Source organism: Odontesthes bonariensis, chromosome 12 (assembly GCF_027942865.1).
Source record: "Odontesthes bonariensis isolate fOdoBon6 chromosome 12, fOdoBon6.hap1, whole genome shotgun sequence".
In the NCBI taxonomy this organism is placed as follows: domain Eukaryota; kingdom Metazoa; phylum Chordata; class Actinopteri; order Atheriniformes; family Atherinopsidae; genus Odontesthes; species Odontesthes bonariensis.
The window spans coordinates 28,404,281-28,431,280 of NC_134517.1; the positions used below are offsets into that span (position 1 = coordinate 28,404,281).

At 40.1% G+C, this 27,000-nt stretch overlaps 1 protein-coding gene across 5 annotated transcripts in view; it reads right to left on the bottom strand.

The window, feature by feature from the left end:
• Nucleotides 1-27,000, bottom strand: part of sema5ba (sema domain, seven thrombospondin repeats (type 1 and type 1-like), transmembrane domain (TM) and short cytoplasmic domain, (semaphorin) 5Ba) — a 157,325-nt gene that overhangs the window by 104,205 nt on the left and 26,120 nt on the right. For all 5 annotated transcript variants that reach the window (XM_075479980.1, XM_075479979.1, XM_075479978.1 and 2 more), the window contains exon 2: nucleotides 14,034-14,261. In XM_075479980.1, the coding sequence (XP_075336095.1) occupies nucleotides 14,034-14,214 (181 nt within the window). In that variant the 5' untranslated portion in view covers nucleotides 14,215-14,261. The remainder of the gene's footprint in view (nucleotides 1-14,033; nucleotides 14,262-27,000) is intronic.

The window sequence follows — 27,000 nt, forward strand, 5'->3', positions numbered from 1 at the left end:
TTCATTTAAGATATTCCAGATGTATTGTCTTAAAACAAGTCCCTATATCTGGCTGAAATAGTACTTGTTTGGCAGTTGTGTTATATTAAGTGTAATGAGATATTTGGACTAGAAATGAGACAAATATACTTGGTAAGACTTTGATTTTTTCCAGTGTGAGACCACCAGAAGCTGTTTCAGCCATGCCAAAACACTCCAAAACATCAGTGTTTAAATCTCAGTTTAAACACGGCTCAGATCAGCCGTTGCTCTACCAGATGTTCGGCTACTTTTTTTTTTTTTTCTTCTTCTAACTTCCAAGATGTTTCCTCCTCAAACAGACATGTTTAAGGTGGGTTCACCTGATAAGTGACAGACCTCATAATGAGACTCCCTCAGGCTAAAACAAACGAGGATGACATCAGACAGATGATCCGTTGCGTAAAACGTTGCGTAAAGTTACAGTTTTCTTTTTCTCATCCTTCGGCAAAGCATCACGACCACCTCGGGATTCCTTAATTTGGCTCCTCGGTTCGAGAACATCGCAGACCCCCCCTCTCCTCCAGCTGGTGGGGTTAACTCACTGCCCACATTAACGAGGTAAAAGTCATTTCCTTTAATGACTCAGACTGTGAAAACCAAATAAAATAGACCGTGAGGATCGGAACCATTCTGTTAAAGAGAGGCAGCGCAAAATACTATCTAAAATTTAAGAAACAACAGAAGATGCTTCTTCATTTGATCTAATTACAACCCATCATCGCACCAGCTGGTTCCCGGGTTGTTTGGGTGAGGAAAAGTTGAAACCCATCAACAGCAGCAGGGTAAATTTAGCCAGAATCACGCCAATTATATCAGAAAAGACTGATAAAAATGAATTCTGCTTTGTTCACTTCTCCTCAAAGTCCTCAGATTTCAACCCAGGAAGTGTGAAACCAGGCCAGAAATATCCTAATAACTCCTTTTACGGTAAAGCTCACAGCTGTGGAATGTGGGAGATGTTTGGATAATGTGTTGATGTTACAGCAGCTGAGGATCGGGTTTACTCTTTTACTTCGTTTACATACTGATCTGCACTGAATGCACCGCATTAAGTTAATTGATTTCTAACTGTTATTTCCTTTGGTAAGAGGGCGACTGTTTATCTGAGCAGGAGCTGTTCCCCTGGGGGGGGGGGGGGGGGGGGGGGGCAGGCCACAATGTCTGTCTGCTGCTAAGAGCTACGAAATCAGCATAAACTGAAGCCTTTCGCCGTCGTTACCATCAGTTTTTTTTATGCATTCTTGATTTTGGACTGGTCATACACTGGAAAAAATGCCCCTCCAAATATAAGTTAAAAAAAAACAACAAATACAAGACGTTTTTGCTTGAAATAAGCAAATAAATCTAACCAATGGAACTAGTGAAAATCGGCTCGTCAAGATTTCTTGAAATAAAATGTGATATTTAGGACTTTTGAGATAAAAGTGATCTTGAAATTAGCTCAAAAACCTCTTCAAATGTCAAAAAAAGCTTGTTTCATATGATATGTGACTCAAAACCTTTTCATTTAACAAGATATTAAAGATGTATTGTCTTCAAACAAGTCCCTATATCTGGCTGAAATAGTACTTGTTAGGAAGTTGTGTCTGATCTTAAGTGCAGGCCCGCCGATAGGGGGGGACAAACGGGTAATTTGTCCCGGGCCCAGGAATGGGGGGGGCCCCCATGAAGTTGCGATTAATTATTGTATGTTTCCTTCAAAATGTCTTGATTTGGGGAAGAAAAGTGCTTTATTTGCATTTAATAAATGACTTCTGGATCATTTGCCTTCATTGCCCTTAAAAAAAGGGCCAATAACCCCCTATCACCCCTATTCCAAAAATGGTTTGGTCTTTGATTACGGAGAGGGAAAAAAACGACATCATTTGACCATAAGCGGTCATTGCGCGTTAGTCGAAATGCACAAATCAGGAGCGCAGAAAAGAAAAGAAAAGTGAAAAAAAAAAACGAAGAAGCCAAGAGGGGTTCTCTACACAAATATTTCACAAAAGACTCAGATGATGCAGCAGGTACCAGTACAGGCAGCTGTGCAGCAGAGCCAGGTAAGACACGGCCAACTTTTCCCAGCCCTGTGAAGTAACACCAGGCACAGGCGGCGTCCCAATCATATTAGCACCACATGAGGGGATAGCAAGTCACACGGAACTCAATATCAGACAGAGAGAGCAATGAATCATTTCATAACCACAACAGCTTAATTACACTGTGTTTCATAGGCCTATATCTAATTGAATCTAGGAATATGCGCATTAGTCCGCAAATATGTCCAGTGTACAGCCTCGTTTTCTTTGGGTTTGGCAACGCTGAGCTTCAAAGGATCGTTGCTATAAGAACACAGAAGGGCAAACTTCTATGTTTAATATTCTAATGTCACACAGACTTAGTTCCTAAATGATGGAGATGTCCCTACCAGACCGATGCAATGTGACGGAGGAGATATTTTTGAAAATGAACACTGGAAAAAATGCCCCTCCAAAAATAAGTTAAAAAAAACAACAAATACGAGACGTTTTTGCTGGAAATAAGCAAAAACATTTGCCAATGGAACTAGTAAAAATCGGCTTGTCAAGATTTCTTGAAATAAGATGTGATATTTAGGACTTTTGAATTAAAAGTGATCTTGAAATTAGCTTAAAAACGTCTTCAAATGAAAAAAAAAAAGCTTGTTTCATGTGAAATGTGACTCAAAACCATTTGTTTTCAAGACTTTTTCATTTAACAAGATATTCAAGATGTATTGTATTAAAACAAGTCCCTATATCTGGCTGAAATGGTACTTGTTGGGCAGTTGTGTCTTATATTAAGTGTAATGAGATACTCAATGAGACAAATATACTTGGTAAGATTTAGATTTTTTCCAGTGCAGTCACATAAACCAAGTAACAGTTCAGCAAAGAGGAAAAAACGAGACTAAAGACTAAACATACTTATGTGCTCTTAAAGGGATAGTTCGCCTCTTTTGACATGAATGACATCCCATATTAGCAACATCATTTATGAACATTTTCTTACTCCCTGCTGCGTCCTGTGAGCAGAGTTCCAGCCTTGTTTTGGCGTTGACGAAGGTAGTCCGGCTAGTTGGCTGGGGTTTAAAAAAATAAAGCGTTTTGCTTCTCAAAACAAAATGCGTTCAAAAGAGTAATACACTCTTTTGAACGCATATTGTCAACGCCAAAACGAGGCCGGAACTCGGCTCACAGGACGCAGTATGTCACGTTCATGAGGTTTTCCCCATGTTTTTAGTTGTGGTTTATCATGTCTTAGTTTATTTCATGTCTTAGTTTTTCAGTTCATGTTTAGTCAAGTTTTGCCATGTTTTAGTTTTGCCTCAGTCCCCATGTTCTGTGTCCATCGTCACCAGCTGCACCCATTTACCAATCACCCTGTTCAGTATTTAGTTTCCAGGTTTCCCCTTTCAGTTTGTGATTTCCTTACCCTGATTTCACCGTTCCCTCGTCTTGCCACGTCTAAAGTTAAGTACTCTCATGCCATGTCAAGCCAAGTCCTTTGTTTTTTCTCACAGTATTACTCAGGATTTATTTAGTTTATCTAGTTTTGTTGACTCTGTTTTGATCAATAAACTGTTAGATCGATTCTTTCATTGGATGCTCAAGAACGAGCCGGAGTAATCTCAAATTAAATGAAGTCTTTATTTATGGCAACAAATGGAGTATATCAGCGCTGGACCCAGTATGACAGAACTCTCGCAGGAAATCTGTCAGACAGAGCCTCGATTTCCGGTAACATTTTGTATTTATATGCCTCATTGTTTCACATAGGTTGGACCCCTTGTCGACCAAATATGATTGGATACGAGTAGGTTCAACATGCTTCATCATATTCTCTGAATAAGCCAAATAATGTGTGTGTGAACCTTGCACCTGCTTTCCCAGGCTAATTGTTTTGTCTCACTATGCCTGGATCACTTAAGGTCATGTCTCATGTCCATCGTGGAAAAGTACATTTAATAAAGCCAATTTTAACAAAACCAAGTTTGCTTTTTACCTCTGGAGTCTGTATCCGTGTCCTGCCAACCCCCCACCTTACACAGCAGGGGGTAAGTCAATGTTCATGCACGATATTGCTAGAATGGGATGTCATACAGTTTCCTGTCAAAAGAGGCGAACTATCCCTTTAACATCAGTGATATTATAATAATAGAAAAATTAATGGCATTAAACACCAAAAAAAAAAAAACAACAAGTATTTCATAAAAATCACTTTGACTCTCTGCTCTTTCAGAGTGACAGCACATGATCACCTGAAAACATCCTGCACTCTGTCATAGTTTCTTTTATCATTACCATCATAATCAGGCATCTAGTTGCTTTCTCCCCTCAAGCACTCCTCTGCTTAATGAGCTGCGAATGACAAATACTCCACTAAAGGTAGCCGTCCATCATCTGCCTTCAGGGGAAATCACAGCGACACAATGTCTGTTAATGGAAATACGAACTGCTGCAAAGTGGCAACGCTAAAAATGGCTTTCTTCAGGGCAGTTTGTTAACAAAACGGGTCACTCCCAGGCTGGCTGCTCTCTTTCTGCAGATGATTCTGTGAATGAAGGATCACCTCCGGGGTCAGTTAGCACACATCTGATGGTGTTCTGAATACATCCGGCACAGCTGACATTTGGAGATGCAAAAACAACAACTGTGTTTAAGCAAATGTGCGGTGCACAGCCCTGCATGCACACATTTACATACAATGTCCATTTACAGTAAAGCACATATTTGTGCAAATAAGTTAAATAGCATTATAAATGACAGATTTTTAGGCTAGCTTAGCGCTAAAGGACAAAAACTTTCCTTGTAGATTGAAATCTTTTCACAACTTAATCTTTTCTGTCCCATAAAATATGTTGTTGTTGTTGTTTGGTCTTCTTTATATATCACCCCTGGTCTTCACCCCATCGTGCGGGTCCTGCATCTCTCCAACGATTTAGATTTTCCCTGTGGCCGACTTCCAGAGGGCGACAGTTTGAGAGAGGCTGCCGTGCCTCAGTGGAGCGCAGCTCGTCCGGGCTCCTTCCCTCGGACAGAGGGGTCTGCAGGTTATGTGCAGAGCAGAGAAAGATCGCGCAGACCTGAGCATGAGCAGCTACAGGAGGAACGCTAGCTGGGGCCAGGAGGCTAATAGCCTCTCAGTTCGTGACCGGGTTAGGGTTGTCGGCCAGGCGACATCCAAAGCCCCTGACAGGACCACTGTTCTAGAGCTGCATTATAAAACTGGCAGAAATATGAGGAGGGAATGAAAAAGATAAAAAAGTTGTGAAAGAGGCCAATTTGGTGAATGAAAGAGGAAATAATCCCAGCACACTTTATCATAGATTAAAAAAAAATGGAATCGGCTGAAATATGTTTTAATCCAACTGGATCTTCATGAATAAAAACACTCGTTTGGGCGCCGTAATGACGTGCCGGGGCAAGCCTTCTGCTATTTAAACCATTCACATTTCAAGCCCAATCTGAATTATCCTGGTTTCTGTGTAATCTCAGCAGACTGTCAAACATCGCCGACTGGCAATAATTCTCTGCCTGAGAGGAAGATTGAAGCTCCAAGAGGCTATAAAAACTAAAAGGACAGAAGAAAGCATGGACACTGAGAAGTAAAGAGGGCAATTCCTGCCGTTTTCCACTCTTCCATTAAAGTGGCAATAACGCTTTAAATGTTTTCTATTCTCTGATCCTCCTTGCTATCTCTTGGGCTGCATCAGATATCCAGACGTCGCATCATCTGGGGAACGAATGGCCCTGCAGCATGCTAAACTTAGCCCCCTTCAGCTGCCTGATCGATGGCTGTGGACACACCCACAGATCTGATATCACAGTTCCAATTAGACCCGTCACTGTGATGGTGAAAGAGTTGGGGAAATGGAGATAAATGAGAATGCCAAACAAGAGCAGAAATTTGTGGCAAACAGAGTAGCGCGTGTGCTCTTTGAGAGCTCTTCAGACGGCGAGGCGACAGCCAAACGACAGATTCTGAAAGAAATGGAGCTCCGACAACGTGCCCATTTTTCTCAACTGAACTCAACTTTATTTATAAAGCCCTTTAAAACAGCCATGGCTGAAACAAAGTGCTGTACATGAATAACAACACGAAATATGAGGCATAAAACATAAGAACAAGAATGTAAAAACAATAACAACACACTGGAAAAAATAAGTAAGTAAAACAACAAATACAAGACGTTTTTGCTCGAAATAAGCAAAAAAAAAATCTGCCAATGGAACTAGTGAAAATCGGCTTGTCAAGATTTCTTGAAATAAAATGGGATATTTAGGACTTTTGACTTAAAAGCGATCTTGAAATTAGCTTAAAAACCTCTTCAAATTAAAAAAAAAAAGCTTGTTTCATATGAAATCCCACTCAAAACAATTTGTTTTCACTTAATTTAATTTCATTTAAGATATTCCAGATGTATTGTCTTCAAACAAGTCCCTACATCTGGCTGAAATAGAACTTGTTAGGCGGTTGTGTCTTATAGTAAGTGTAATGAGATATTTTGACTAGAATTGAGACAAATATACTTGGTAAGACTTTGATTTTTTTCCAGTGTATTAAGACAATAAAAACAATAAAACTATAACAGAAACAGAGTCTCATGCTGGGTTAAAAGCCAGGGAATAAAAATGGGTTTTAAGACAGGTTTTAAATGGGCAGTGAAGGGGCTTGTCTTATGTGAAATGGGCCATTTTTCTGCCCATTACAGAGGAAAAAGAGCCAACTGAGAGGTGGCAATGGGGAGGGGAGATGAAGGGAAAGTGAAGGAGGACAGCAAGAGGGAGAAAATAAGAAGAGGAGTTCAGGAATGAGAGAGATAAAAAGAGAAGATGGGGTATGAAAAGGAGAATTGCAAAGAGTAGAATAGGAAATAGCACCGAGGCTGTCTGTTCCCGTTCTGCTCGTCTTCAGGAGAACATAACAGGGATTTGAGCTGAACTCATGACCCATAATGTGAAGCAATTAAATCCATCAGACAACTCCTCCTCTGGTCTGAAGGAGGTAGTGAAACCCGAGCCAAAGCTCTCCCTCCCAGCCGTTACTTTTCCACACATGTGAAATATTCCTCTGCCCTTACAGATGTAGCAGCACTGGGTGCGATGAAGCTGCAGCTTTTCTTACAAACCGAGCCGACCCTTTGCTTGTGAACTTTTTGAGCCTCCTAACGTAATCCACAACATCTCCATAAATTCTGAAAAACAGACTCCGTATCTAGACTCAAAGCGCCCCAGTTGCTGCCCCCATGCCACGCTCTTATCAGGCCTGCGGTCTCATGCTCTGAGCCAATATCATCCATCTAAATCATGAGCTGGCGGCTCGTACAGTGCGTGCCTGTGGGTGGAGGTCACGTGATTCCAGCGCTGCGCTCCTGCACCGTGGTGTTGTTGACATGAAACACCGGCGCACAGTCTGGAACAGCAGAGATACAAGCATGCAGTCAGACGTGTTAGAGGGGGGGGGGAATGTTGTTGATGCCAAAGTGAAGTGGATCGAGTGGTCCGATGTCCCCTGTGAAGGTTGCAGGGGACATGAGGACATATATGGGGGCTCCCATCACCTCCCCTGTCCTGTGCAGCATTTACAGCCCCTCTCAAGCCGACTAGTATTCTCTGTTTGTGTCACGTTTAAACTATGGCTGGGCAACGATTAATATGTTTAATCTAATTAATCACTATTAATCGCATTTGGACGCAAAATCCAAAAATGAATCCAAAAGTAGTGTATAGCTTTTAGCATTTAGTTTTATTTTAAATGTGCTGCCATATGAATGAAAGTGCCATAACATTTGTTGTGCAAACACACTTTTAACATCAGCATCTTTCTGTAGTTTTTATGTAGAAGCCTCGCTCCACTGTCTGTTTCCTTGAATGACTTGCTGCTATCAGTTGTGTGTTTTGCCTTTAAGTGATATTTTAGACTGGAACTACTACGCTGAGAAGACAATTCAACTTGGCAGTGTTTACAGATGACTTTGGTTCTGTCGACTCCGCCGTCTGGAAGAACTTTAAAATGAAAATGGCCGAGTAAAAGTTCCGTACCCTTCTCCATGTTTGGTGGATCCGCCGATTACTTTCTTTTCCTGTTCCGCAGCAGACAGCAACAGACTTTTACATTAATAAAAGCCTGTGAGCAACAGACTATTACAAAATAAAAGCCTGTGAGCAACAGACTTTTACAAAATAAAAGCCTGTGAGCAACAGACTATTACAAAATAAAAGCCTGTGAGCAACAGACTTTTACGATAATAAAATAAATAACAAAACAAGAGCGGTTGTAGTGGGTTGAGCAGGCGCCCCATGTACAGAGGCTATACTCCTCGCTGCAGCTGGCCCCGGTTCGAGTCCCACATCGGACGGCCCTGTGCTGCGTGTCGTTCCCCCTCTCTCTGCCCCCTGCTTCCTGTCTCTCTGAACTTTCTTATCCATTAAAGGCACAAAAGCCTACAAATTTAATAAATAAATAAATAAAACATGCGTTAATGCGCGATAAAATATTTATCGGTGTTAAATAATTAGTGAGTTAACTTGCCCAGCCCTAATTTAAACAGTTCAGCTTTTACAGTAAAATCATTCACAGTCTCATTTAACTGTGTAATATCTTAAAGTTAGTTACCAAGTTATTACCCTTTGGTTTCTCCTTAGCTATGATCTCAAAAAGTACTCTGTACAACATGTCCCAATGACGTTGACCCTGCAGATAAAAGACATCACTTCGTCATTTCTGTGAAATTTTCACATGAAAAGAAAATTCATTCTTAGGGGAATTGGCAGAAATGCAACGCGCTGGAAATGACTCTGACCTTTCGCCACCAACTTGGCTCATTCTGGAGTCTGAGTGAATCTGTGAGCAATATTCCAAGAAACTCCCCGGAGTGGGTTGAGATATTGCTTTTAGGAGAATGGGACAATAGGCAGTGGCAGATATTTCCATCAAGAGTTGCAACAGAGCAAAAACAACTAAAGTAAGATGAAATGAAGTGAATGTGCCCTGTGATGGACTGGCAACCTGTCCAGGGTGCAGCTGGGATAGGCTTCAGCCCCGCCCCCCCTAAACCCTGGGAATGAGATGGATGTGAATACTACCTTCACTGTGGGGGACCAGAAATCAATTCTCAAAATAATCCTAGAAGCTTAAATAAGGGCAACCGGACATCTTTTTCTTGTTTTTTCTAAGACTTTTCACCTCAAAATGTTTCTTAAGCAGTTGCAGGGTCGTTCATACTTGGTGGGTCATTAAGGTCACCTGTGAGTCACTCAGTGGGGTTACATGGCACTGAAAGGATCGGATTATTGGCTAAACTACAATCAGACTGAGTTATTAAGTTCATGTAGACACCTTTATCTGACAAGAAATTGGATCGGATTCAGACCCCGAGATAACTCGGTTGAAAGTCAAAATAAACCTGCTTGTAGACGCTGAAGCTCGTGGTGAATTAGACTTTGCGTTCTGCGCATGCTCCAGATATTTTCCCGGGGTCGTGACCCGGAAGTCAAAGGAGACGATATTCCTGTTGCTGTCGCCGTCAGAAAGAAACAAACAACGCGATGGAGAATGCTCCGTTGTGCATCGAGTTTGTGTAACAAGCAGCTCATCACAGACCAAATGTAGAGGGACGTAGCTTCATCTTGCTCTGCGTTCTCCATCTTTCTCCGATGCCTGAGTTTGTTGTTGTTGTTGGTGGTGAAGAGGTCAACAGGAAGTGGCTCTATTAGCAATAGTTGGAATGGGTACAGCGCCACCTATCATACCGGGGTATGACACGCTTTGTGCCTCTGATCCCATTCATTCACCACCATATATTCAAGGAGGATTACCCTTGCTCAAATAAGGAGCATAACCCAACTATAGCTATAATCGAATTAATCTCATCATGTAGACCACTGACTGATTCACCCGACAAAGTGTGGGTCATACAGCTTTTCCACCTGTGAGCCAGCCTGAAACAGCAAGTTTTGGACACAAGATCCAACGTGTGAATGATCAGATGGTTTGAGAGGAGTGAAAGAAGGTATGCGTGTTAAACTGGAACCGAGGAGGCGGGTTCCACCTTCAATGGTATCCCCATCAACGCAGCCTTCATCCTCCTCCCCGGGCGGTTTCACAACCATCCACAAGTTGGATCTTGCGACCAAAACTAGGAAACTTTTTGCTGAACAGGTCCACATGTATGAACCTGACGAGAGATGCTATCTCTTGGGTTGGGTTTCTATTGACTACCAAAGTTCTGTCCTTAACTTGTCTGAAGGGAATAAATTAGCTTGGATAGTGTCGTAGGCTGCTTTGCATGTGAGGTATTCGTCCTAACTGGAAACAAACTTTTAATCTTTGTCAGTCTCCATGACCCCCGATGTACATCAAGCTTTCATATTAACCGTTTTGTCCATCAGTGGAAGTTCTGTGTTTTTCTTTTCACTTTCATCTTTTCTCATTCAAGTTTTAAAAAAAACTTGCCTAGTGTTACGTTCACAACTTCTTATGAGCCGAAAACAAACTCAGAACAGCTTTGATGGTCACTAATGTGAAATAAATGGTCAATTAGTGCAAAACTGTGAGGATTTGATCAAGTTTTTCTTGGCTTAGAAAATAATTAAGAATTGTTTTTAGTCCACAAACCCTAAAACTGTCGCTGTGTGTGTGAATACGACAAATTCAGCTTGGTTTTTATTTTCTCGTGGGTCCTTCAGAGTCGTAGTGGACATACTAAAAGCCAGCGCCTAAAGCGGGGCTTTGCAGCAGATAACATGCTTCAGTTAAGGGCCGGAGAACGTCTGATCCCTGCAACCTGCAAAGAAACGTACTGCAAGGATTAAATCTCTCAGTGCATCACACACGAGTCATAAAGGAACCCTTATTTCACATGCAAACAAACACAATTGCTCGTGATTATAAGTGCATGCATGTATTTTTACGGCTTGGGTGCACACGCCTATAAAAGATTCCTCTTACCCGGCTCGCTGGTCTCTTCCAGGTGACTGCGGTAGCGCTCCAGCAAGCCACTATAAAACGCTCAATCACGGAAGCTAATCTCAGGTTCTCGTTGGCACTTTCATTGTGGGGGCCTTTTCTATAAGGCTGCCTCCACATAATGCCCCGCTCTGCCTGCTTTGACAGGCCAGTGGCCCAGCAGCTCCCTGCCATGAGAGCCATTCTCAAGTGGCACGCCTTTGAAGTGAAGCACTGATGGGGCTCCTGTTAATCTGTACATCTGGAGGCCTGGTGGGTGAAGCAGGACAGGGGCAAGGACACCACATACAAGTGACCTCATCCTGGCTTTGTGAGGAATTAAAAAAAGAAAAAGGCATTTAAATGGTTCTATGGGATGGAAATTTAACAGAAAGGAGGCAGAGTTTTCAGACTCAAGCAAAAAGAAAAGAGTCTAACAAAGAGGAACAAATGGCAACCGAGTTCTTCATGTTAACCTTCAACTGCCCACACCAGAGTTCAGAGCTGGTTAATGGATGATTTGGGCCAGAAAAGTAAGCAAAACTGCAGTTCAGTATTAAAAAAAATGTCTGCCGCGTGTTTGGAGAGTTTATTTCAGACAAACGTACGAGCACTTCGACCCCCATCTTCTTTTTTTTTTTGTCTTTGGTCTTCCAATCTCCGTCACAGCTCTTGGCAGATGAAGCACAAACACCCCATCGGAAAAATAAACACAGCAATTTTGTGCGCGTTTGCTTTCCTTCCTGCCATATCTGCGATTCTGTGCCCCCAAATGTTCCATTTCACAGTGTGAAGACGACCTCGTTTCTTGGCCCACTGTACAGATGAACAGCGTCGATAGTGAGAGCCATTATTCTGCACAATCACTTCCATCAGGACCCGTCTTCCTTTACAGATCCCCGAATGGGTGCTGAAAACTGGGACTTTTTATTGCTGATGGCATGATATATTTGTGAAAACTGTTCATTTTCCTGCTGTGAAAAGAGGCACACAGGTCCCAACACAGAAAACGTGTTTACAGACTCGCGTCGTCACGCTCAACGATTCAAGTCTCAGACATCGATGCAGAGAACTGCACTCCCCATTAAAGCACATAATGCTCACAGAAAAAGCTTCAAGGCCTCTTTTAATAGAGTTTCAACCACAGACGCCGCATCAGTCTCGTTACAATTTCCTCCTATTTTTAACGTTAAATGCAAATCTCTGTTTCTGCGTCTGACGCATGCCTCCGGTTACTGATTACCTGTTATTTTCAGACAACCTTGTGGCTACACTGAAAAATGCATCTGCTGGACCGTGACCAATGAAAAAGCTAATTACTGTTATTTTTTATGGCAGATACTGTCAAGAGACGCTTCCTCCCAGTGCATTTGTTAAAGTTGTCTGGAAACAAGACAATGTTTTCAGCGTTATTCGTTCGTCTCTGTTCAGTTTGTCAGAAGGATTAAACAAAAGCTTCAAGGCCAATTTGCCTTACAGTATGTGGAGGTCTGGGGAGTAAGAAAACACTGAACTAATTAAAATTATGCGTGTGTGTTTTAAGCACTGTAGCACCACTTGTGAGCCTTTTGAACTGTAAAATTTGACCAATCACTGTTATTTTAGCCCGAGGAGACTTTTGAAAAATCTGAAAAATCTCAGAATTTCTTATTTCTGACCTGGGCCTCTTCAAATCTAGGCTAAAAAACCTACTTATTTAGGATTGCTTTTAATACCCAGTAGTGTGATGACACTTATCTCATTTTATCTTATTCGATTTTGTTGTATTTTATTGCTTTCACTGTTCTTTTATTGTTTTTATTTGTCTTTACTTATTCTTCTCTTTATTTATTACCTGCTGTAAAGCACTTTGGTACATCGTAATGATTGTTTGTAAAGGGCTGTATAAATAAAGTAGATTTACAAAGTTTAACATCTCTGTTGACCTCTGAACTCTGGCTCCATAACGTCTCTCAACCCGTCCAAAAAGCATCAACTTCTCCCATGAAATACAAAGTCAGCATCTATTTCCAATCACAGTATGCTGGTGGCCATTTTGATCATTCCATAACTAAATGCTTCAAGATTTCCCCAAACATCGTTACTTCCGGCTGCATAAACAACCAAGAAGGTGATGACCAGTTGCCTAACTTTACCGAAGGGTCTGGTCACTATGGCTACGTCCATCTTTTATGTTCATTTTAGAATTTTACAGCCCTACGACTGTTGTCGTTTTGCTTTGCTGTGTCTGATTATACTGTCTGAAAGTCCAAAGTCAAGGAGAACGTGTCATATCGGTGCCGGTGAGGGGTCTTCGTGCCCTACCAGTTGAATATCAATGAAAACTTTATCATAGAAACACGTTTCCAACTACGTCAACTGAGAAGGTCGGACTTCTCCACCATGAATACACTTGTGAGTGAATTTGAACACGTTAGAGGCAAATTGATGGGATAAAATCTAAATCGCCAAAACAAATATCTGGTTTTTTTTTGGTTTCAGTGATTGTATAAGTTTACATGATGTTCGTTATGACCAATGTAGAAATTAATGTTCCATATAAGTTTTTCCAGCCTCCCAAAAATAGTGATCATCAGAGCTTTTGAACACAACATGGGAGCCATAAGTTTATGAGGCTGGCTTAATTTTTGAAGCACCATATCTAGAATGTTTACTTACATCTATATGATCTATATGATGACAGCAATCTGTGGGAATACAATGATCCAGAGCATCCATCAGTGGATTACCAGGAGATTTGAGGCGAGTTGCCTCTTGTTTTGATTGTTTCACGGCTCTGATTTGACCCGCTCTGGATGCTTCCTTCAAATCACACAAATTGCAGTTTTGTGCACCCATTTATACTGAATGAAGCAAAACTGTGTAGAAAACAGCTGATAGGTTTTTCAGCAGAGAGAGCTTGTCTTTCCACTTATTCTGCTCAAATGAGGTCAAAAGAAACACTTTTTGTTAAAAAAGAACCAGGATACAGAAGAAAAGCAGCTGGTTCCACCAGCAGAACGTTAGTTTGTGGTTTGGTAAAGGTTGTGAGTGTAGGATGGATTACGTAAAAGATGCCAGACCTTGGATGGAGACCTTTGGATGCTCTTTCTTTGTGCACTCTGGTTGGGTCAGCGGGTCGAACAGCGGCGGGGTCGGGGTTGTTGGGACAGCAGAGCTCTGCGTGGAAACCGCTGGGAAGAGCAGGAGCAGGAGGAGGCCGGCCATGAACGAGGGGGTGAAGTCCCGCGAGGACACTGTCATGGTGATGACCTCTCCTCTAACTACCAAGGTGGGCCTCTGGGAAAAAGCTGGAGAAGAGAAGAGAAAACTTCAGCACTTCAATGCGACATTTTTTTACACCTGGCTTCAAAGAAAAAGAAGCTCAGAGTCACTTCAAAAAAATCGTTCTTTCACCGTCAAACTTTCAATTCCTCCAGGCTACCTACTCTGAATCCAACACAGGAGAACAGGAAGAAAGGGGGAGAGATGCAAAGGAGTAAAATTTGGGTTGATTCACTGTGGGATGAAATGAAAAAAATGAATGTTGGATGACTGGAGAGTGGCTGAAAAAGACCAGATAAAAAATAAATGCAAAGCAAAAGAAGACCGAAGGACACAAACTGGGAAAAACTGCCTCGAATAAACTTCAGAAATGAAGCATATCAAAGAAGTACCTAACCTCTGACCTGGTGAGGACTGGTGGAAATGTGCAATTAAACGGAGAAAGTTCATTCCACGGCCGATTAAAATAGGAAAATCAAAAGAAATGAGCCCACTTAAAGAAACCTGGTGGAAAAAATGTCTGATTCCTGACAATTTTACTGCATGTGTGATGCATCTCAGGACATAAGTGATTTGCCATAATTCCCCTACTTCTGTATAATATTATGCAGACACACACAAATGTACCTTAAAAGCACACATTCACACACTCACGCTCCCTGAATAAATGTAATCTCCTCCAGTCATAACATATGAGTCTACAGTGCTGAGCTGAGACCAGCAGTTCATCATCTCCCATCCTGCACTCCTTACAATGTTAGCTTAGCGAGGTGTAATATCATTAAAGTAGATTAAAAACTGGGAGCTTCAACTTTCTGCAGTCCTTCTGACTCCGTTACATCTCTCTGTGGCGTTTTATCACCGATGCGTCAATCAATAACAAATTATTAGCTTGGTTGAGTTGCAATTCAAACATATTTCCCAGCAATCAATTATCCAACTGAGTGCAGCTGGTAACCAATCAGACAAATACACCCAGAGCTACTGGCTGCAGCTACTGATGAAAAAGGTGAAAAAGTGGAAGTATCAATGCATTCTGAGCTTTTTAGACCATTGATGCACAAACAACCACATAAAGATGCTTCAGATCGAATTAAATTGGGATTAAATAACAGTTTCTGAGATGATCTGGTTTCCATTTGCTTTTAAAATGCTCAAATTATGTTATTTTCTTCACTCTTCAAACCCTCCAGAGCCAGTATCAGCATCCAAACAGAGCACGAACCAGAGAAATAAAACTTTATGTACCAGTTGTCTCACAAAGGATTCGTCCACATTCTGCATAATGAGGTGGGAAAGTGTTGCATCGACACTCTGCATCCACACAGAATATAATTGAAGGAGGACACGGTGGATCTGCACCATTACCACGATGGCAGAGTCTGTACACCATTTAAATGGTGTATCAATCAATGCAAACTGAGATCCAAGAGGAAAAGCTGCGTCTACGCCAAGCTCATTCGAAACCATTCAAACCCAACAGAGTTGTTTCCAAGCCGAGCAGCATTGTGGCGTTCCATTGATTATGTGAAGTCAGTACCTCTGCTGAATATGTTGCATCCCATCCTGTGCATTAACCCACGGGTTATATATATATCATGTTTCCTCAGTGGCACATTTATCCCGTCAAGCAATAATTAAAAACATTGATTCTCCTCAGCGTCCATCATGTCGAGGCTGCTCGTGCAACAGGAGGAGGAGCTTAACTGTAGGGGGGGGGGGGCGTTAGATCTGTTTTAACCGGGCTAAATCACTAACTTCGCCTACTCTGGAGCGGTTTATGATCAGAGTTTCGGGTTAAACCATCAATAAAAAAAATAAAAAAATCAATTGTTTTTAAAAAGCACCATCGCTGATTCTTCTTTTAAAGGGATAGTTCGCCTCTTTTGACATGAAGCTGTATGACATCCCATATTAGCAACATCATTTATGAACATTTTCTTACCCCCTGCTGCGTCCTGTGAGCCGAGTTCCGCCTGCCGACAGCCGCGTCTGTTACGGTGTTTGCTGCTCGGTCTGCACTTCGGTCTACACAGCACGCAGTGATACGAAGGGAGAGAAAATAGGGCCAAGCGATTGTGAGGTCTGACTTTTTCCTGGAGAACGATTTTGTGATGCAAATGTATTACTCTTTTGAACGCATATTGTTTTGAGAAGCAAAACGCTTTATTTTTTTAAACCCCAGCCAACTAGCCGGACTACCTTCATCAACACCAAAACGAGGCTGGAACTCAGCTCACAGGACGCAGCAGGGGGTAAGAAAATGTTCATAAATGATATTGCTAATATGGGATGTCATACAGCTTCATGTCAAAAGAGGCAAACTATCCCTTTAATAATAAAGACATTTGAAATGTCAACAAGAAGAGTTAACAGTTTATGTCCGACTGTCACAAATCTAAAAGCACCAAATTAATGTTGATTATACACCAGAGTGTCATAACTGACACATTATTTTAAGCTTATTATGAGACAGTGTCCAACGTGCCGTATCAGAAACATCTCAGCAAGTTAAAACTGTACGTGCAGCCGTCATAACTCGGCAAAAAGACCCGTTTTCTGCCAGCTTCATGCTTTATCTTAACTGCAACATCTGTGGGTTTTCCATCTCCATTCATACGACCTCTTACGAATGACGTGTCACATGGTCCAAGTACTTTGAACTGAAGACGTGTAAAACACCTTTTTATGTGAGCGAGATCATAATCCCTACCGTAGCCCGTTATCTCAGAGTGAAGGTTAGAACAAATCTGGCTGGGTTGAACTCGCTTTGCAGAGATTAAAGCTTTATTTATCGCCCTCAAACGTGCGCGCCGCCATCAGCTGGCGTCTGGGTCAAAGGTCGCAGCAGAAAAACACTCCCAGAGCAAATAAACTTGGGAATTATGGGCCGACTGCAGGTAAATATATGACCACGTGGTTTTAGTGCATCGTCAGACATAAATGAGCGATTCTTTTTCGTTAATATTCTGTTATATACGTCTTTAAGTTTGTCATCCAGAATCAAAACTCGTTTTAATATGAAAGAGCCTCCATCTTTGTTTAAATGGGGCAGGGTACTACTGGAGCCAGCAGCCGAATGCCGTTCCTGCCAAGGAGACGTCTGGTTTATTGTTGAGGAGAGCCGGTGTCATTATCAGAGCATATCAAGTCGAGGCCGTAAAAGCAGCTCCATCTGCCTCGTCCCACCTCATCAGTTTGTGTGCAACCTGAAATTATTTACCTCGACATGCAAAGGCTGCGACCGTGAACACGACACGTCTACCTGCTCATTCTGATGCTCCTTCCACGATTGATTAGATCCAGCAGATGAGGGAGAAGCAGCTTCAGCTACTTCCTTATGATGGATGTTGGATCATTTTCTTTTCTTCTTTCAAAATAGAATAATTGTAAGCCTCTCATTGGAGGCATTAACGTTTTCCAACTGCGAGACAGCACGAGAAGAAGTTAATGCGAGGTTGTCAGTTTTCAGCTAATTATTCCTTTGTGCGAGCTAATTGTCTTGTTTAAGTTGACACACTGGAAAAAATGCCCCTCCAAAAATAAGTTAAAAAAAACGACAAACACGAGACGTTTTTGCTTGAAATAAGAAAAAAAATCTGCCAATGGAACTAGTGAAAATCAGCTTGTCAAGATTTCTTGAAATAAGATGTGATATTTAGGACTTTTGAGATAAAAGTGATCTTGAAATTAGCTTAAAAACCTCTTTAAATGTAAAAAAAAAAAAAGATATTCCAGATGTATTGTCTTCAAACAAGTCCCTATATCTGGCTGAAATGGTACTTGTTAGGCAGGTGTGTCTTATATTAAGTGTAATGAGATATTTTGACTAGAAATGAGACAAATATACTTGGTAAGACTTTGATTTTTTCCAGTGTACATTTTAAATGGACTTTTTCTGATGTGATCCTTTGACCACCGGCTGCTGAACCGTGTTCCTCAGAGGATCACATCAGACTAACCATCCTTAAAGAGAACACAATGATACGAACAGGTTAATGGGGTGAATTACGCTCACATGATCACATAAGTTCAACAACACAAAGTCGTCCTCATATGAAATAAGAGCATCAGCCTCTTTTTGCTGATTCTCTTGTATTTTGTCATTTCATTTCTTGATCTCTGCAATCTTTATACATGTGAAGCCAACATTAGGCGTGAGCCTCATAAAATATATAACAAGAAAAAGGAAATTTCACTGCAGATGTTTTTCATTGTAGTCGTTCATTTTTTACCCTCAATTCTGCACAATATGAAGCTTTTCAGTATTTTCTCCTTACAAAACATGCTTCAGTCAAAGCAAACTCAGCAGCTTGTTTTTTTTTAAAGGATCTTAAAACAAGTTTTTTTTTTAAAATTAGGACTGAAAAGTTGGACCATTCAGATGGTTTTTCTGTTTGTTAATCGATTTAAAACACTAACACGGATGTTTCTGGGACTTTTACAGCTGAAAATCTCCTTTTCTAAAGTCTTATTTTCAGTTTTTTTGCTCTCAGTTATTGAAAAACGTTTTTAAAGTAACCCCTATAAGTTCATATTTACTTAAAAACAGTAACAAACAAGCAAATATATCAGAAAGGAAAGTGTTTAACACTATATTTCATTCTTATTTCTGCTTTTATTGTGTACTTGACATGTGAGGAACATGAAACTCGGGGAGAAAGTCGATGTAAGATGACATAATAAGGCTTCTGAAGTACCTTTCATGAGCACACTCGAGTTTCTTTATCTTTATTACCTGCAGGAGTGATGCTGACAGGTGTTTAATTTACATTTATGCATTCAGTCCTGAAAGTCAGAGGCCGAGTCTACGAATCATCTCATTACTTCAGAAGCTCGACTGAGAGCCAGAAGTGTTACACACCGTGGCAGATAATCAGGTTTCCGGGACTTATCTGTGGAAGTGGAGTTACATCAGCAGCAGGATGAGGTTCATGTGTGGATGTGAAACATTTCATGTCCCACACTCGAGCAAACCGAGATGCACACAAATCTCTGCTCTGAAAACTGGCAAAATCCAGTCATGGACAGCTGGTCACACTCCATATTGGGTCACAGCATGTGGGCAGAACTGATGCGTGCTGTGTGCCAACATCAACTCCCGAGTGTGTGTGTGTGTGTGTGTGTGTCTTTAAGACCACTCCGAAGACACCTGATGTAGTCCATCCAATTTCCCATCCTGCTGTGTGCAGGATTAGCAAAAGTTTGTCAGGAAGGAATCAGGACAATCTATAGCTGCCTCTGCAAACACAGACATGCAGATGCTTTTAAAAAGACCCTCTAAGCTTCTGTTTGCTAGTCATTAAGTCAGATACAGTGGGTCGATTAAAAGAACTCTATCTGCAAAGAACTTGCAGGGAACCTCCGTCGATTGAGCTAATAGATGTCCAGGCACGTGCTTTTGTCAATATATTTGTGGGCAGTGAGGGGCAATATGTGCGATCTTAATGCTGTAGATTTAATGTTTGAAGAGGAAAATTTATTTTATTTGGTAAAAATATCCACATTTTAGTTCTTCTAAATGTATACAGGAAGTACTATATATATATCCTGTATATATAATGAAATATATTCTGTGTTTGATTTAGTGAAAAAGACTTTTGAGATTGACAAGACGGAGACATTTGATAAGAATACCTTTGTTAAGAAACCTGGAGGTCATGTGGATTTATAAGCATGCAGATTACCTCCGTTATTATTATCTTTTCTATCTTTTATCTATTATTATCTATGTACAAGTGCAATTAAATACCCAGACTGCAGATCTTTTAAATGTACTCCATGTAGAGCTAAAAGTTAAAACCCTGAAGCACTCGCTGCATTTCTTTTAAAGGTGTACAGCACTGATATCTCACTGGGAACTGCTTGTAGTAAACAACCCAAAGCAGTAACACACAACTCTGTAGCCGAGAATCAAAAAGCTACATTACCTCCGCGTTCAGACATTTTTTTGGAAACGTCAACCTAGATGAACAAGTTGAGCCGTCTTTAAAAGAAATATTAACTAATCCAGATGGAAAGTCTGTAAATCTCAACCTTTTCCCAACGCTGGCTTCTCATAAGTCCCTGCCAATGCCAAGTTGTATCTATGGTAACAGAGCGACAAGTTGGTAGTCAAGCAGCGGGGAACCAGGTTGAGTGCATTTGGGTTCAGACATCAACAGGCTCCTAAGGGGGAGCTGGATGGCGGGCTGCTCAATGATTCAACACGCTGAGAGGAAGTGGAGTGGTTGCTGGATATGAAGTGGCTACAGTGACTTATGCAACATACTCAGTGGCATTACTTTAAAGGAGCCATGAATTAAGAAGAAACTCATTAAGGTAGTATATAAATGTAAATGTATTTTATTTATACAGCCCTTTACAGACAATCATTACGGTGTACCAAAGTGCTTTACAGCAGGTAATAAATAAAGAGAAGAATAAGTAATAACAATAAAAGAACAAATTGATTAAGATAAAATAATATAAAAGTGCCATCATACTACTGGGTATTAAAAGCAATCCTAAATAAGTAGGTTTTTAGCCTAGATTTGAAGAGGCCCAGGTCAGAAATAAGACGCAGCTGGACGGGGAGCTTATTCCAGAGCCTGGGGGCAGCTTTGGGAAAAGGCTCGCTCACCCCAGGGTTTGTATTCTGACCTGGGCACTTCCAGCAGAAACTGATCTGTTGACCTCAGAGCTCTACCAGGACTGTTAAAAGCTCAGATAAATATGATGGGGCGAGGCCGTTAAGAGCTTTAAAAACAAACATTAAAACTTTAAAATCAGTTCTATAAAGGACAGGAAGCCAGTGGAGGGAGTTAAGAACAGGACTGATGTGCACACGTCTGTTGGTGTTGGTTAAAGACGGGCAGCAGCGTTCTGCACCAGCTGAAGGCGGCTGAGAGAAGACTGGGAGACGCCGACATAAAGAGCATTGCAATAGTCTGACCTTGAACTTATTAGGGCATAGATGGCTTTCTCAAGGTCATGACCACTTAAAAACATTTTAACTTTGCACTGGAAAAAAATCAAAATCTTACCAAGTATATTTGTCTCATTGAGTATCTCATTACACTTAATATAAGACACTATTGCCTAACAAGTACCATTTCAGCCAGATATAGGGACTTGTTTTAATACAATACATCTGGAATATCTTGTTAAGTGAAAAAGTCTTGAAAACATCTTGTTTTGAGTCATATTTTACATGAAACAAGCTTTTTTTTTTCATTTGAAGAGGGTTTTTTTTAGCCAATTTCAAGATCACTTTTAACTCAAAAGTCCTAAATATCACATCTTATTTCAATAAATCTTGACAAGCCGATTTTCATTTGTTCCATTGGCAGATTTTTTTGCTTATTTCAAGCCAAAACGTTGTTGTTTGTTTGTTGTTTTTTTAAACTTGTTTTTTTTTCCAGTGTGGACAGGAGACACAACTGGAAAAAAACTAGTCCTGACGACATTGTTAATTTGTTTGTCCAACCTCAGATCAAAGGTCAAAGGTCACTTCCAGATTTCTGATGGTTGAACTAAGCTTTGAAGACCAAACACAAGGCGTTCAGTTCTGTCATCATTTAAATGAAGAACATTTTGGGCCAACCACTGCTTAATATCAGCAACAATTAAACAAAGAACATGGTGCACTGTTACTATTTGGCTTCAATGGTAGAATAATTAAATAAAACATATAAAGTAGGTGCTGTTGGAATAAACGGGCCCTGGAACGCAGCAACAAAAAGGTTGTTCCATGAAACAAACTTTAGTAACCTGAAACCATCTTGTCCAACGGTGGCTCAAGCTGACAAACCTTTTCTTCCAGAGTTCCTTCTAACAGACAGAAGGGTAAAGGGGTCTGGCAGGGGTCCATGATGGCCGTTTTAGCATTTGTGAAAGCAGATCCCGGACCTCTGGGCCAACGTGGCCTAAACGCCTCCACTCCTCTGATCACTCACCGTCACAGACCAGCTCCAGTCCACTATACCTTTACCGCCTGCCTGCCTCTTAATTTCCACCAAGCTTGCAAGGAGGGTGTCTCTAATTACAAGTCAATGCTAACTCCCTTAGCACAATCTCATCACAGTCTGTTACGACGCTGATTAAATTGCTCCTGGTCATCTGGGAGGCAGTTTCCTCTTGCATAAAAGAACAGCCGAGGAATGTGACCAGAGGGGGGAATGAAAAATGAATGTTTGTTGCTTTTAGACAAACCTGTCACACAGATAGCAGATATAGAGCGTAATTGGGTGTTCTCTGCAGCTTTTCCAGTTTTTTTCTTCGATTTGTTCGAAGCGATTAGACGTCACTGTTAAGCATCTATTAGCAGCGTTTCAAGTTAAGCCCCTCCAGAGCTTTAAATGCATGAAAAATGTGTTGCTTCCACAGAGCCTGCAGTCATCCTCTCAATGCTCATCATTAGCTTCTTTTATGGCACAGAAATAGCAATCCCTCTTCATCCAAAAAAGCTCAGAGGAATTCTCCTTCCCACTGAAATGAGCCACAACAAACGAAAAATAACACACATTTCCTCAAAGAACTAAACCCAAGATCGATCCCTCCAAGTCTGGAGTTCACATCAAGCAGGTTTTTAAACAGAATGAAATGCAGCAGAGTTCATTTCACATGTGTTATTTGATCTCATTCCCATTTATGTTCAGTTAAATAATGAAAAAGAAAGCACAAAACAGGGGAAGTATATCAGCATTTGTCTTCATTACAAATCAAACCAAGCTTGTATTGAGATAAGCGCAGACAGCATATTGCCACCACATTCCCATCCTATTCAGCTCCTCTTACTCTTGCCCCTGGGGGGGCTTGGTTCAGCCAAAGCCACACTGACCGTGTCCAATTCAACTCAATAGCTCAACCCCACCAATCTCTTTAACGCAGACGTTGTGATGGGGGGGGGGGAGGCAGGGGCAACCCGGGCCTTGGGAGTGTCTCGAGAAAACTGGACAAAACATGAAGACACACTTGGGGGAAAACTCAAAAATGTGAAGTGAAGATGGCAACAGGGTGAGACAGAGGATCTATTCTAGTTATTCTTTTTTGACATGACAGGGTGACGGCGAGGGTCATAGCAGGCGGCTCCTTATTGGCTCGCTTTAGCAATGCCTGAGAAAGTGGTGGCAGACAAAGGAAAGGAATTAGAGATGGCCGACCTCTGACTGGAGGAACTGTGTGTGTGTGTGTGAGAGAGCTCGGGTGTTCAGGTTGGACGCCGCGTGACGGATGGCGAAACTGGCAGGCGTCGTCTGGATCAAATCGAGCCCGTCGTGGAATCAAAGTTTGAGGTGGCATCTGATATTCAATAGCTGTGGGACTGTCTCTGATGCCAGAGGAGAGACAACAGCAGGGCATCGGCGCACCGTGATATCAGATTTTCACCACCAAAGGAATTCAAAACAAACACATCGTTGCGGCATCTGAAGATAACGAACAACACAACAAGAACTCATCTTAAACTTCGTCTCTTGTATGTTTTGACAAACAAACAAAAAGTATATGGAGATGGAAATGGAGTTCCAGCTAAAGTCAAACATCAACCATATGAACAAAAGATGCCCTGAACCCAGCATCAGTGCAATATTACCTGAAACAATCCATCTAAATACTAAATTCATCTTTTATTCCCATTTGGGACCATGCACAAACCTCCTGAAGTATGCTTGATTGCAGAATAAACTTGTTCAGCATGTTTTAAAGACCGTCTTTAGTGTTTTATTTTCTTTCTTACTCAGTTTTATCTTTAACAGGAGGCCTCTGGATACAAAATGCCACCTGAAAGCATCATATTTTATATGTAATTCAGTCATGATGGCATAGATTTTTCCACAGGGTGAGTTAATCTCAGAGGAATATCTGTCACATTGGTTAAGATTAGACCAAATAACTTATGTCAAGAGGTTCACAAATAAAGTCCCACAAATCATGCATGGATTTTTAGAACCTTAATAAATTAAAATCAGACTTCTGGCTCTTTGAGTTCCATCTAAAAATCTATCGTGTTCACAGTTCTCTGGCTTTATTGAGCATAAATGTTTACACTTTGATTAATATACGTAAAATAAAACTATACCTTCAACAACATCTAAATGAATACTGGCAGGTATGAGCTAAAAATGTCGGGAAGCAACAATCAGATCTTTCTTCTGATTAAACAACTGATCAAAGCATTTTCTGCCCTCTTTCAAACCTGTGCAGAGAGTTTTAAACACAAATCTAGAGAAATAACAGCAATATCAGTGGTAAAAAAAATAATAATAATTGGGCCCTGGAGCATAAAAAAATAACAGAAAGAGCTGCAAAATGCATGCCAACGAGTATGGGAGTGTTTTAATAGTAAAGATACGTTATATTTTACAGTGTTCCATAACCTAAAGAAGGCATCTTAAATGCTAAGTTGTTCACCTCAGACTTGTTATCAGAAGGTGAACAGAAGGTCGGATCTGAAATAGCCGTTGCGACTGCATGTGCAGCTTTGTGGCTTTATTTGAAGGCTGTACACAGAAGATGCATTTAACACAGAGTTTGGACAGTTAAACAAAATGCTGCAGAGTAGATACGGCACACTTTATGATCACATGCATTTAAGCATTTCCGCACATTAATGAGCAAATTTGTATCCTTGAATTAATCATCAGAGAGCAATAATTTGCAATTTGTTCCATTAAATTAATAAATAGTGCCCTTGACTTTCTAAATCATGGTCTCACGTTACATAATTTGCTCTCAAATTAGGCTAATAGCAGTAAGTTACTTCAGCAGTTGGAAGTGATTCCTGGCTGATCAATGGAAGTGAAGCAGATGGAGTGTCAGCAGCCAACAGCTGCGTTTCAAAGGTAGAGGCATCTTTAAACTGCTGAAATCACTCAAGCATAAGTTTCTATTTGAACATGCTTTTGTATTTGGCTGAACGATCACAAAAATGTAGTCCGTTTGATTTTTAAATGGCTAAATTATGTGGTGACACGCAGTTATGTTGCTTTCAATGATCAGTACTGATGAACAAGCAGCTTAGTTTTCCAGAAAAACGCGGTAAAGTTCAGTGTCAAGTTTTCAGAAATTGAAGTATTGAAGATTCATACAACCTGAGCTAAACCACACTGAAGTGATCCCAAAGCACATGCCGGCCTCTTTTAAAACATACGCCTCAATAATACGTTACTACATCACAGCAACAAAGTTAAAGTTACTACATTATATCATAGCAACAAAATTACTACACTATATCATAGCAACAAAGTTACTACATTATATCATAGCAACAAAATTACTACACTATATCATAGCAACAAAGTTACTACATTATATCATAGCAACAAAGTTACTACATTATATCATAGCAACAAAATTACTACATTATATCATAGCAACAAAATTACTACATCATAGCAACAAAGTTACTACATTATATCATAGCAACAAAGTTACGACATTATATCATAGCAACAAAGTTACTACATTATATCATAGCAACAAAGTTACTACATTATATCATAGCAACAAAGTTACTACATTATATCATAGTAACAAAGTTACTACATTATATCATAGCAACAAAGTTACTACATTATATCATAGCAACAAAGTTACTACATTATATCATAGTAACAAAATTACTACATTATATTATAGCAACAAAATTACTACATTATATTATAGCAACAAAATTACTACATCATAGCAACAAAGTTACTACATTATATCATAGCAACAAAGTTACTACATTATATTATAGCAACAAAATTACTACATCATAGCAACAAAGTTACTACATTATATCATAGCAACAAAATTACTACATTATATTATAGCAACAAAATTACTACATTATATTATAGCAACAAAGTTACTACATCATAGCAACAAAGTTACTACATTATATCATAGTAACAAAATTACTACATTATATTATAGCAACAAAATTACTACATCATAGCAACAAAGTTACTACATTATATCATAGCAACAAAGTTACTACATTATATCATAGTAACAAAATTACTACATTATATTATAGCAACAAAATTACTACATCATAGCAACAAAGTTACTACATTATATCATAGCAACAGGTTACTACATTATATCATAGCAACAAAGTTACTACATTATATCATAGTAACAAAGTTACTACATTATATCATAGCAACAAAGTTACTAAATCAAAGCAACAGTTACTAAATCATAGCAACAAAGTTAGTAAATCAAAGCAACAGTTACTACATCATAGCAACAGTTACTACATCATAGCAACAGTTACTACATCATAGCAACAAAATTACTACATCATAGCAACAAAGTTAGTAAATCAAAGCAACAGTTACTACATCATAGCAACAGTTACTACATCATAGCAACAAAATTACTACATCATAGCAACAAAGTTACTACATTATATCATAGCAACAAAGTTACTACATCAAAGCAACAGTTACTAAATCAAAGCAACAGTTACTAAATCATAGCAACAGTTACTAAATCATAGCAACAAAATTACAACATCATAGCAACAAAATTACTACATCATAGCAACAAAGTTACTACATCATAGCAACAAAGTTACTACATTATATCATAGCAACAAAGTTACTACATCATAGCAACAAAGTTACTACATTATATCATAGCAACAAAGTTACTACATCATAGCAACAAAGTTACTACATCATAGTAACAAAGTTACTAAATCAAAGCAACAGTTACTAAATCATAGCAACAAAGTTACTACATCATAGCAACAAAGTTACTACATTATATCATAGCAACAAAGTTACTACA